Source organism: Triplophysa rosa, linkage group LG2 (genome assembly GCF_024868665.1).
Source record: "Triplophysa rosa linkage group LG2, Trosa_1v2, whole genome shotgun sequence".
NCBI lineage: Eukaryota > Metazoa > Chordata > Actinopteri > Cypriniformes > Nemacheilidae > Triplophysa > Triplophysa rosa.
The window spans coordinates 5602510-5615772 of NC_079891.1; the positions used below are offsets into that span (position 1 = coordinate 5602510).

General features: G+C 38.5%; 1 protein-coding gene across 2 annotated transcripts in view; it reads left to right on the forward strand.

The window, feature by feature from the left end:
- The window catches only part of doc2b (double C2-like domains, beta), a 182789-nt gene that overhangs the window by 123882 nt on the left and 45644 nt on the right, over positions 1-13263 (forward strand). For both annotated transcript variants that reach the window (XM_057357618.1, XM_057357609.1), the window contains one exon: positions 985-1064. In XM_057357618.1, the coding sequence (XP_057213601.1) occupies positions 985-1064 (80 nt within the window). The remainder of the gene's footprint in view (positions 1-984; positions 1065-13263) is intronic.

Sequence of the window (13263 nt, forward strand, 5' to 3'; positions counted from 1 at the left end):
TCTCTCTGTCTCTCTCTCTCTCTCTCTCTCTCTCTCTCTCTCTCTCTCTCTCTCTCTCTCTCTCTCTCTCTCTCTCTCTCTCTCTCTCTCTCTCTCTCTCTCTCTCACAATCTTTCATGGATTTCTCCAAGATTTAAAGTTACAGCCTTTGTAATCTCACAGAGTTTTTTCACTATAGGCATACAATCTGGCTTTACAGTTTACTCTGGCCAAAATCTACAAAGAGATTTTGGGGAAGAGAAAGGTGTGGTTTAAAAAAAAAAGAAAACCTTAATAAATTAATAAAAAATAGGGGACAGTTTTTGAGATGGTCATTTTTGACGGGATTAAAATTTTGGTGAAGTTCTGCTAACTATTACATGACCTCACCTTTCCATATAACACAAATCCCCGGGCTTATATCTCAAACAAATCTCTGAATATCAAATATTCAAGACCACATTCCTCCAAACGTTGGCAAATCCAGTTATTAATTCTATCTCTGAAGACTCTATCTCTTTATTGTAACCGATGCTTTTATTTCCCTGGAGAGTAGCAGAATCTCCAACAGAGCCTGTGCAACCGGACTACTAAAGTTGCGTAGCAGCGGAAGTCTGTTTACGGAAGTCGTTCGAAGTCGCCTCATCTACTGCGCCTGTGCACAGGCTGGGAAGCGCCTCATGAGAGCCCCGCCCCCAGAGAATTGTCAGTCGTTAGTGATTGACGATTGGCTCGTTTTACTGGAAGGCGGGACTTCCTTTGCTACAGCGGCCATATTGAGCGGGGCATTCCTCGCCATTCATTGTAACGGCAGTGGCGTATCTTTTTCATATGAATATCTTTAGTGTCAGCCAGCCAATCAGATTAGAGCTTGCCGGTTTTTTGTGCGCCATACATTGGGATAGCAAAATATGGTCTAAACTTTAAACTAGTTCTCACGTTTAAATTTGTTTAGCATTGCATATATTCTAAAGTCTGCTCTGTTTTTTATCTGTTTCCTTGCAGCTACACTCGGCACTCTGGACTTCAGCCTTCTGTATGATCAGGAGAACAATGCCCTGCACTGCACTATCAACAAAGCCAAGGTAGGAACCTGCACTTCCCCAGCCAATAAATGTGTGAGAGAGGGGAATACATCTCAAATCTCAAATTCAGACCCATATCCAGTATTTGCAGTAGAAAATACAGTGCAAATAAAATACAGTATACACTATTTTTGGGGAAAATAATTTGCTTCCTAAAACTCTTCTCCTCTGTTAGTCTGTCTTCTATAATGTCTATAAAGTTCTATAAAGTGTACGGTCTGTTAAGGGGGATGTCATGCTCTGAGGGGATCCCTTTGGCTTATGTCTGCCTGTGTGCCGCTCTCTGTGTTGTGGTGTGGGAGGCATTTCCCCTGACAACAGACTGCTGCTAGCATCTGCTGCTGTCTGCTTTGCTTAGTATTCTGTCTAGACTGGCTTTGTCTCCCCAGCAGCAAGCTACAAGCAATCTCTCTGTCTCGCTCCTTCAAAAGCTGTTTTTCTCACTTCTACACTAAAAAGCTCAGCAGTTTCCTTTCTTTTATACATTTTTTGCGTCATTTACAGAAATGCTTCTGTTGCAAGAAATGTGCCGTAGCCTACACTGCGATTCACAGAGTTGATACTTGTGGCTGGTGCCCTTTCTTTATTTTTAAATGCTGCTCTTGCATGATGTGTTCGATTTCATGCGGCACTGACTTGAAGACTTGAAGCAGTGCATGCTGGTTCGAAATTTGGCAAAATGTAATTACTTGCTTCACGTCTGAAATAAGTCACATTTTCACCCCCTTTCCTCCAACCACCTGTCATGTACGTCCCACTTATAGTTAATTTGAGAAATATGAAGTTTTGACATTTTTTCTTGTTCGGTGTTCTGTTGCATTCAGTAATGTCATTTTATAGAAGCGAGTTGAGTTGCGAACATGCCTGACTAGTTTTGCACATCGACAGTTAGGATGAAGAGCTTGTTTCTCACAGCGAGGTGACTTACCGACGTAATTGCTGTCCTCGGTCACAGTATAATCACTTATAAAACTTTGCTCTGCTCACACACACGACACCTTTCAGTGTCATTTACAAAACTTCTCTAATGCACTGCAGGTGCCTGTATTTACCTCTCTTTAGCAGAGGTCTTTCTCTAAAAGCGTGTGTTAAAGGGCCGCTATCCCAGAAAATGCACTTTTAAATGTTTTCTACCAGAAATTGAGTCGCCAGCGTGTGTGCAGAAACACCCTGTAATTATACAAATCCATCTATTCTTCTTTTTGTAATCTCCTTTAAACTACAACAGTGACACAAAACAGGCTGTTGGCGATCCCCTATCAATGTGATGTCACATGCCCGCCCATGACCGCTCACAGACTCCGCCTTATGAGTGCGTAGTTCCACCTTCCACCAGAGACACGCTGTCAGCCATTTTCAGGCAAGAGCAGATGTAGCCAGCGACAAAAATGTCTTAGAAACAACAAAGGTGTGCTGTTGTTGGATGTAAAATGGAACATAAAAGTCTTTATGTTCCATCAGCACTGGAGCCGGAGAATTCGACGAGTTCGGAGGCCGGTAGCTCCGGAGCCCGGGTTTGTCTAGAAATATGCTCAAATATATTGCTTTTCTCAGTCATTTGATCATCATCTGGTTTCAATGCAGTGATGACGTAATGTTAAAGGTGTTAATGCAGCTGATTTATATTTATTTGCTTAAGCTTTGCATATTAAAATGCTGCTGTGATGTACTCTCGTATTTACCCCCTACAGCAGTGATGTGTAGGGGGTGTATAATTGTACAATATTGGGTTTTAGTCCTCCCTCAGGTTCGATGAAACCGTCAAAATATGAGTTAGATGGTACAAAATGGACAAAATACTAAACTTTGAAGGTTCAGAATTACTGAAACGGCAAACACTGACTACAATATTCTCTGTTAATAATATATGTTGATTCTCTTATGTAGTAATATTTTGTAGCCAATCTCCTAACTGTGTTTATAAGTCTCCAACTTTGCACATGTGATTGCCAAGCCTCCTTTCATTCTTTTCAAAGCTGAGCTCCAGTTTATAACCTAAACCCCAACTATGTACAACTATGAAAAATGAAGGCATTGTTCAATACATCTTGAATAATATATTTTGAAAAAAGCAAAGGTGTCAATTGTCTGAAGTTGGCCATTAATTTTGTCACCTACTATACATGACTAGGTGGGTGGGGCTAAAGAGGCAATGATGTAGGAGTAGGCATTGGTCTTTTGTTACACTACAATGTCATAATGAGACAAAATGCATATGAAGCGTTTTGACAGCCTGTTTTCAATAAAAACTATTTTCGGACTAACCAGGAAGTTTTGAATTGAACATATAGAATTTGAAACCTACAGTTATTGTAGTACATTAATATGTCAAAGCTCAGGGGAAATTGAAATTCTCAATTGCGGTAGGCGGAGTTTTGTAAATACAATGTGATCTGGAATAACAATAACTGTAAATATTTTCATTGCCATTTCAACACTCATTTTTCATACCACTTTATGGTGCATACAGCACTTTCAGCTTCTTTTTTGTTTTTGTACATTTGCTCCAATTGTCACATCCACGCTGTGAGTATAGTGAGTATACAAGTCTTAAAGTTAATTTTGTAATATTGAGGTTCTTGCTGTGTCAACCAGTTTCTTACACCCCTAGGGAAATAGCTAAATTAAAGCGTAATAGAAACAACAGCGCATTGATGGCTATATTCTATAAACATTTCTCTGTTTATGATGCTCCAGGCGATTGCTTTTTGTCCCTAGCTTTGATAAACATATCGAAACCACTTTAATATAGCAAAGTACAACATATTTATTGAACGTCCAGTAAGACAGAATTTCTTTGCATTGTGACCACATCGAAGCAAGATGCACAAGGCCACCTGGTAATTGAAAAATAACAGGTGGCTTAAGTAAGCTATGCACAGAGGTTAGCACCGGTCAGCAGCGCTGTTTGTTCGCCGGGCTCTTTGATAATGTTATTGCAGAGCTGAGATGACATCTCCGTCAAACAAAAGTGGTGCTGCCTCTGTTTTGCTGTATATAAAACACCAAATGCGATTACGCTTCTGGATCAGATGGGGAAAAGCTTCATGGTCATCCTCAAATGATGTTCACAGTTATTCTCGGAACTGCACAAAGAGGACAAGCCTACGAGACAAATGAGCCAACTTGGTCTTCTCTAATAACTAGTGTGCCCAGACTGAGAACGTGCTATTCCCATTAGTAACACTATTCTCCTTTGGGCACTTTATACTGGATCATTTCCCAGATCCCTGAGAGATTAAGTAGAACACCATTCCACTCCGATTTATACAATTACAAGGCTTGTCTCTAATTTAGGGGTTATAAACGCTAAAGTGTTAGCCCTCATTTTGTTCAAAACCTCAAAAACTTGTTTAAAAAGACTTTTTTCTCTGTGGAACATAAAAGAAGATATTTTGAGAAATGTCTCCGTGGTTTTGTGTCCATGCAGTGGAAGTCATGGTAGGGGATGGAAGTTAACAGCCAATGCTGTTTGTTTGTTTGTTTGGTTACCCACATTCTTATGCAGAAAAAAATGGAATGACAGGAGATTGAGTAAATAATGAAAGAATTTTCATTTTGGGGTGAACTATGCCTTGAAAAATACACAATTGTGAATGAGATTGGAGAGTTCAGTATTTTTAGTTAATTTTAGTCTAACTCACACAAATCTATTGAATGGCATCAAGCGCTATGTATTGAATATTTACATCAGTCATATGGACTGTTTTTATGTTACTTTTAGTCAAGTTTGACAGTCCTTGCTCTCCATTTAATTTCATTGTGTGGAAATGCTAAACTTTGTCTTTCTTAGAAGATAAAAACATCATTCAGATTGAAAACAATATGACTATATGGGTGACTAAATGATGACTTAAGTTTCATTTTTGGGCGTACTTTTCCTTGAAAATCCTCCTACGTGACCAACAAGAGCCTTTAAATAATCATCGTCAAGAAACGTCATGTAAAATGTCTGTCCTTGAGTCTGTAGCGGAGAAACACCGCTTTCAAAAGAAAACCCTTTTGGCAGACAAGTGGGAAGAGTCGCAAAGTCACCAAGTATTTGAAGAGATCAAAGACGAGCTTTCTGTAGCCCACGCAGTGACCCTTGTTTCTTTGATCTTCTTTCCGTTGGCTCTCCTCTAAATCTGAAAAAGTCCAACAGCTTCCACAGCAAACCCTGCCCACGTACAGCCCGACCGAGGCCTTCTGTCAGACTACAGCCTGTTAATATTTCCTTTCAGTTGTCTTATATTGTGCGGCTCCTTATCAACATTATGCAGATAACGGAGGCTGTTGAATTATTAAGTAGCCAGTCATCCAAAACGCTTAAATGAATAACCGTTCAACTGTTAAGCGGAAGGCAATGATGAGTGTTTTCATGTGCAGAGAAGTTGCTGTTTGACTTTGTAAGGATTGGTTGTCCTTTGCTGTCCGATGCCCATGTTGAATTATGTATAGTTTCATCAGATAATCTATTATGTGCCCATTTATATATTATAGGTATAAGAATACCTGCATGCCCGTGTACACACAAACACGCTCAAGGAACGTGACCGATATCTGGTCGTATACTGTAGGCACGGGCAGCCAACACAGCTATTGATCATATACTGAAATTTCTTTGAGAGGCACAGCATGTACCATTTCATTTTATGTTGTAAGGGAACGCACAGGAACTAGCTTCAGAGTTATTCAACACACATATTAGAAAGCCCTTTAAATGCTTTTAGCGAGTACAGCCGGTAGCCGGTTTATGGTAATCGGGCCTTTATGGAGGTCACGCTGTCCAGTGTCTGCTCTACTGATTGATTGACATGGATTGATGAACTCAGATGAACACATTATTTTAGAGTTGAGCAGCAATCCATTTTACTTGCATAATGTGATTCATTTGAGAGAGAAACAGGATATAGAAAAGAGAGAAAGGTTTGGAGCGGGACCTGGTTTTATCCTTTGGGATTTGATCGCATTGTAAAAAGTGGGATTTCTTAAACAGAATGGATTCAGGCATGAGTTTGTAGTTGGTTGTGAAAAGAACAATTTTTTTTGTTTGAGAATATAGGCCATATCAGTTGAGAATTGAGATGGTGATGCTTTGGTGAGGTTAACCATAGAGGGCATCTAAAGGTGTTTATTTTTCTACCTCAAGTCGAATGCTTTTTGCTAGGACACTACATTATTGTGGTCTGATTTGACTTCCAGCATCATTCCAAGCGTGTTAATACTTATTGTAGTAGCAATGTGACAAAAATAATACAAAAAGCAAAGTGTGATTGGTCACTTTAGATTTTAAATGGACAGTTCTTGCAGAGAGGACTTTACTGATAGTGAAGAGTTTGGCTCTACCAGACTAAATGTCTGTTGTTATTTATGTTTTTTTATTAATGTTGTCTGTTGTTTTCTATGTACGTGTAAAATCGAATTGAAGATGCTGTGAAAAAGAGAAATAGTGGTGTTTTAAAATGTAGCTGAAAACACTGCACAGTATTTCACTTGATGTTTTTCCAACTTCGTCCTTTATTAAAAGCTACAGAAACAGATGCTTAAGAAACTCGAGATGTGTAGTTAATCACCCTGTCACCAGGGTCTTCCTCTGTGCTGAACGCTCTTCAGTGAAGAACCTGATTCAAGCCTTGTTTATTCACATCACATCAATCTGACAATCACAACGCTGTCATTTCTAAAGAGAGGATTGTAGGAATTACCACGTCCATTACATAAATAGAGATGAGTGAAACATTTAAGATAAAAGAGGGTTTTTGAAAAGGAACCTTTCAGTTCATTTAATTCCTTTAAGGAACTAGCTTGGACTAGCTTATGTCTGAAGTTGGTCAGGACCAAGGACAGCGGCTAGTCATTTGGCACATATGCACATCATGTGATTGCTTTCATATTTTGTACCAAATCCGTGATGTCTAAATACATTTATGACAATTTTTTTCAATGACTTATTAAACAAAAGACAATTAATTTTCCAAACCATACAAGTAAATACACTATTTTTTCAAAAGCTTTGTCTGTTCGTCATTTGTTGGTCATTTAGTGACACTTGTTGAAGGCAGTGCTATAGCTAGAAAAACTCTATGAATGTGCAGATTTTGGTTAAAATAGCGGAGTAATTCGACCAATGTATCTGATTTAAATGAGAAATTAAGGATGTGGTATCATGTATATAAACACATAATACCATTGAGTTCTGCTTTGGTTGATTGGCATCCAAAATTGAATGCAATTGGTTTTCAATCCGTTACTGATAAATAGTTTTGAAGATGGTGTGATCGTGTAGATTTGCGGTGTTTGGTGCCGGTCAAGATTGCATATTTCGTTATAGTTCTCTATAGGCCAACTCCATTTTTCAGTACCATGGACAGTCACAGAAAGATCAAACACATGGAGGTTGCTGGTTGAATAACAGCTTTGTTGGGGTGTGAGAGTGAATCTGCTGGTATGACGTGATAAGCGTTGATCCAAAGACACGCACTGTCACAACACACAAGGGATTACATGGGCTTACACATGAAGAAATACAGATAATGGAGTATTTGTAATCAGAGCAGAACCATCACACCTGCTGGTAATTTTGTGGAGATTTTTGTAAACATCGGTTTCATGGTGTTTTCCAGTCACATCATGTTAATACTGCCTGTAACTGGAATTGACTTCTTATTATCAAGACACACTGCTGATGTGACGTACAAATACCCATGTTGACAAGTGATCATTTTTAAGATGTTTAAGTAATACGGTTCAAGAGGCTGTCATATACTTTGAATGGAGTCACAGCTAAAGGATGTTATTAAGCATGATGGGCTGCAAGGTGCTAGATAGAGTCACACTATAGAATGCCTTATTGTTGTTGTTTTTTAATTGTTCAATACAGTGTTTTTAATTTTAATTTTTTTTACAAGAAATACAAAAACCAGGAACACCATCAACAAGACTGAGTCAAGTTCAAGAGTCAGTGGTCTGACACGAGACACAGTGCTGTCACAATCCTGTGACAACAGACTCGAAAATACCTACACAGGTGATAGGAGTGTGACGTATTTTGTCTTAAACAGAAGTTTCCCAATATTAACTTCCTATTTATTTGTTGTTTAAAAGCATTTGTATCAAATTTCCAACCTTTTCTGCAAATAAGAACAAGTACGCAATTACTAATGGTTGAGACCAATTAATGTCTAGTTTTGTAGAACACTAGAGGATGTTTTCTACAATATTCATGTTTAAGTGGACATCTGTGGCCACCATAGTCATTTCTCAAATTGATATTTCACCAGTTCCTAAGTGCTAGACTAATTGTCTTTTTGAACAGACACGCACGTGACAAGAAAGAGAAGTGCAACCCTTCATTCCAATTTTTTAAGGCACACAAGTAAAAGTCCTTGTTCACCAGTGTTCTCGGTGAGATAAGACATGATCAACGGGGGAAAATACAACTAATGTTTCGTGTGAAAAGTGAAAATTCACAATTTATAAGCAATTTACAATTTTATTCTGTTTTAGTTGCACATACCTAAAACTTATATAAAACTAAATTAAATTTAACAGAGGTCATTATTGTACGTATTGTGAAGGTCAAACAAGGACACGTCTCCTCTGATGCCCAGCCTTATCAAACCCCAGCCTGCATTAAAGACCCCCTTCTCTTCACTGACCCCGATAAAGTACTTCAGAGATGACGTATTTTTGTAGGCTCACCCGGAAGTAAGCGCTGCGCTGGTTCCCTCGACCGAAAGCCTATGCATTTTTCCCATAGACTTTTGGAAGATCGCAAAAAATAAGCTCTGTGATTAACAAAGGTTTATGATGTTTACACGTTTTGTCAAGATGATTTTTACAAATGAACACAACATTTGTTACTTGTAAAGCCGAAATACAATCGGCTGAAGTAAAACGCTAACACGATGCTATAAACAGACTACACTTAAGGTCGCTCGATATCAACGTCACCACCACCAAGTAGGGCTGGGCGATCTTCCCAAAAAAAGCATATCACGATCTTCATAACAAAGAATCTCGATCCACAATCTGAATTGAAATACAGGGCTGTACATTCACTTTTTTGCACATAGCACTGGTGCTACAGAGGTTTTTTAGCACAGGCCAAACAGTTGTACAGGTAGCAAAAGTATAAAACGTCTGTTATCATCTTTAAAAAACTAAAAACCAGATCATCGCATAAATAGACTGGTTAGCAACAAAGGACATTTATGTTATATACAAATGGATAAATTAGGGCAATATAGTTTTTAGTTTACCCATTTCTTATTGTTCTGTGTTGTCCGTTTTTTTACTATACCATAGTAATATATTTGTCCACATAAAAATACTGTAGTAGCCTATACTATAGTATTTACTAGGCCTATAGTAAACTGCAGTAAAATTCCTAGATAATATAGTGTGTTTGAACCTTACTAATATTAAAGTATACTAGTATTACTACAGTTGATCAATTTAAAACAAGAATACCACAATTTGCTATGTCAAATAGCCTACTATAGAACACTACAGTATTTTTCATTCGAGCGTTTAGGTTAACCTGCGTTTTATTTAGAAGGGTCATTGTGAAGACGCTCTCACAATAGACACTTGAGTTTTAGTGTGTGTAGTTCAGTCAGGGGCGGACTGGCCATCTGGCGTTCTGCGTTTTCCCGGTGGGCCGCTATCGGAACCGCTCAGAAGGACGTATTATAAATGCGAATGAATGTGACACGAAGGCAAAAGACACATGCATGCCAAAGCCCCCCCCCACCCCGTCGAGAGACTTAACCATACACAACCCCCCCCCCCCGGTCGACACTCAGTGCAATGCAAAACAGACTAAAACGAAGTCAATTAGCGGTGCGCCATCAATTCACGTCACACACAAACAGCTCTGTCCAATGCACTTGCAAAATTGTATCGCACGCGTGAGACCTCGCAGCACGGCAAGAGTGATCCGAAAGCTTCCAGAGCCCTCTGCTCTCGTGGTGCTTCAATGTCATACGCCAATGGGTGTGTGCAGCGCTGAATGATGCCAAACACACCTCTTGTTTTAGACGACAGACAAGATCATGATCCTCGCGATTCCGTTGAAAAGTGGATTGCGGACGCCTTCAAGATCGATCTCGATTTAAGATCGTCAGATCGCCCACCCCTACCACCAAGCCTCTGACAACTCTTTCAAACTTTATTAAAAACGTGTTCCCTGGTAAGTAATTACTCCGTGAACGAATCCGCATCTACGTTTTAAGAGATCTGTGCCAATGTTGCATTATTTGTGAGCTTTATATGCGCGATCACGTCTAACGACCCCGCCAGAAGGAAGTAGTCGCTTTTAGCAACCGACATTTTTAAGACACAATAAGGCTTTAAAAAATAACAAGTGGGTTATAATTGGTGTGTTTTATGTCATAGAATAAAACGTTAAAATATTTAGAGGTTTTGTTTACCACAGACCTTTTTTCGTGCGATTTACCAAAAACCCATTCAAAAAACCCATAGACTTTGGAACGATGGAACCAGAAGTCCTACAATGCTAATTCGCTTCCGGGGTTTGCAAACAAAAAAAACATCATCTCTGCGGCTCCCTATTCAACAGAGCACTTAACCCATCACCATTTTCCCAGAACGTATCCCCCTTCTCCCCTACCGCCAGGCCAACACCCCCTCCTCCCATCAACTCAATTAAAGTCACCTGCCTGTGATCTGCTCTTTCTCTGTCTGGGAGCGACATGTCTGAAAGGGTCAGCCTTATTAGCTCCTGATGGACAGCGGTCACACGCTCACCAGGAGCATTGGCTATGTGGCTATCAACCTGTGCACAGATTACTGATGTGACATTGAACATGGCTAATATTTTGACAGTGATTTATTGTTTGTGGTTAATTATTAGGATTCTGAATTTTTTCATAGGCCTTAAAAAGTGCTTGAACACTTCGCTCACGTTTAGAAATAAATATATGAATTTGCCATTTAGGGGTTATTGTCGCATGGTAACATCAAACACAGTGAATTGTTTTATTATGATAGCACAAGCACACGCTTTAAAGCTGCAATCTGTAACTTTTGCCTCTATAAACGCTACCTTTGAATCAAAATGTTGCAGGTTAATTTACGTACCTTTAAGTGGGTTAAAGTCAAATAAAATCGTACTCGATGGCAAAACTTACAAATCATTAAAAGCTCACCATTGAGAAGGATACATATATTTACTTAAAATAACTTTCTTTTAAAGTTAGTGATTGCAGCTTTAAGCATAAAGCGAAACAATAAAACATGTTTTACATTTTAAAACAACAGATACACGGTTCAAAATGAGGGAACACTTTGTTAGGACTTGTTTGGATGAATTCACTAAAAACAGGTTATGACATCACTTATTCTTTGTATTAATTGAAAAGGCCATTCTTTGACAATTGGATCTATTGAATTATTTTTTTGTTGCAAAGTTGAAGGTCAGGGTTTATTAAAGTTTGAACAGTGATATTGTTTGCTTGTTTGCAAGTCTAAAATCTACCAAATAACAGGCTGATACACTGTAAAAAAAACTACTTTTATTTTACAGAATTTCCATGTATTTTTAAAATACGGTAAAAAAAATGTCATATTACAGAAATATATAAATGATCAAATTTACAAGTCAGGTGTAAAATAACATGCAAACTTGCGATTTTACTTTACCAAAAAAAGATTTTATTCTAAGGGATTTTTTTGGCACGCCAGCTGCTGGAATATTACTGTATTTTTTACAGTGTAGGAAACCCAGATATTACCGTTACAATATGTCATCTGGCCCCTTAGTATTGTTAGTAGAACATTTATTAGTCACAGTTTTAGTGTAATATTTAGGCACTAATACGCCTTACTATGCTCACCTAGCATGTGTGTATCTTCAGATAGACATTTTTCTCAACTCTGAATTACTTTTCCAGAGTTTGATGTAAGCATGACGCTAAAACAGAAATGAAGCATTAAACTAGATAAATGGGTGCTTAATTGAACCCTCAGGCAGCAAATTAACATGCTACTTTTTAATGAAATGATATTAATTCTCATTATTTGTTTTGCCTGTGGTGTCACTCTGCTGTGTGTCAGTACATATTCAAAAAGTGTTGTATTAAGTTTAATGTGACTGACATATTTTACCTCCAACTTTTCCCTCTCAGTAGAGTACACTGTTGTGAATTGCCTGAAGTTGACGTGACTGTATACAACTTTATGAGTAAAGCAGATTCACAATAAACCTTTTAGTGAGAACGATGAATCTGAGGCTGACATTCTCTGACGGTGAAATTGAGAGTTGATCTAACGATATTTACATTATCTTTATTTTTCTTTGCGGCAATGCACCTCCATACACTCCATCACTGTGTGGCAGCTTAATTCGGGGTTGTATTGACAATGGGGTTGACTCATCAAAAAACAAGCCTGTGAAACCTGTGCATTTAGAGAAATTGATTTCCATTTCCATTGATTTGACCATTCCAGGTACATTGTTAAGCACACAGGTCAAACGTACTCGCCTGGGGATATTTTTTCCATTATTTTCACTTATGCTGTTTTTCTTTTTTTTCGTTCATTAGATCTACAAATAGTTTTCTTTTGTGTCATTTTGTTTTTCTGCTCTTTCCTCCATCTTTTCTTTCTTGCATGCACACATCCCACTCCTTGCATGGCCGCATGCTGTAAAATGTTGTGATGGAGTCTATAGCTCCCTGTTCCCAGATACAAAAAGGTAAGATACTCTTTATGTCCTCCCTCCCATTTCTTCGCTGTGTCTCCTGTCGAACATCCATTGATTCCTCCCGTAAAGCTGGAGAAAATTTACACACTCTGTGGAATGTAATAGAAAGATCTAGTGTATTAGAGGCATTAGTAGGTACTGGTGTGAGTTTTTATTAACTGGACCTGCAGGGGACCATTTATATGTCGGTCAGTTCTGGCCATTTATATGCAGGCACTATTGCTCTGTGCTCAGACCCAGTGACCACCCGGTGTTTCTTCCAAGGTAGCTCAAGATGAACGAACGAATAAGACAATACAGACAATAAAATGATCTAAAACAATGAAAGATCAAGATTTCTTAGTGCTTTATTTTGAAGTCAAAAGGGGGAGTCCCACTGCCCCAGACCTTATTCAATACAGCAATCTCACAATAAAAAGCAATTATTTTAAATATATATATATTTTATTTTCATTACACGTGTATAATGGTTTTCATAATCATAAGCAA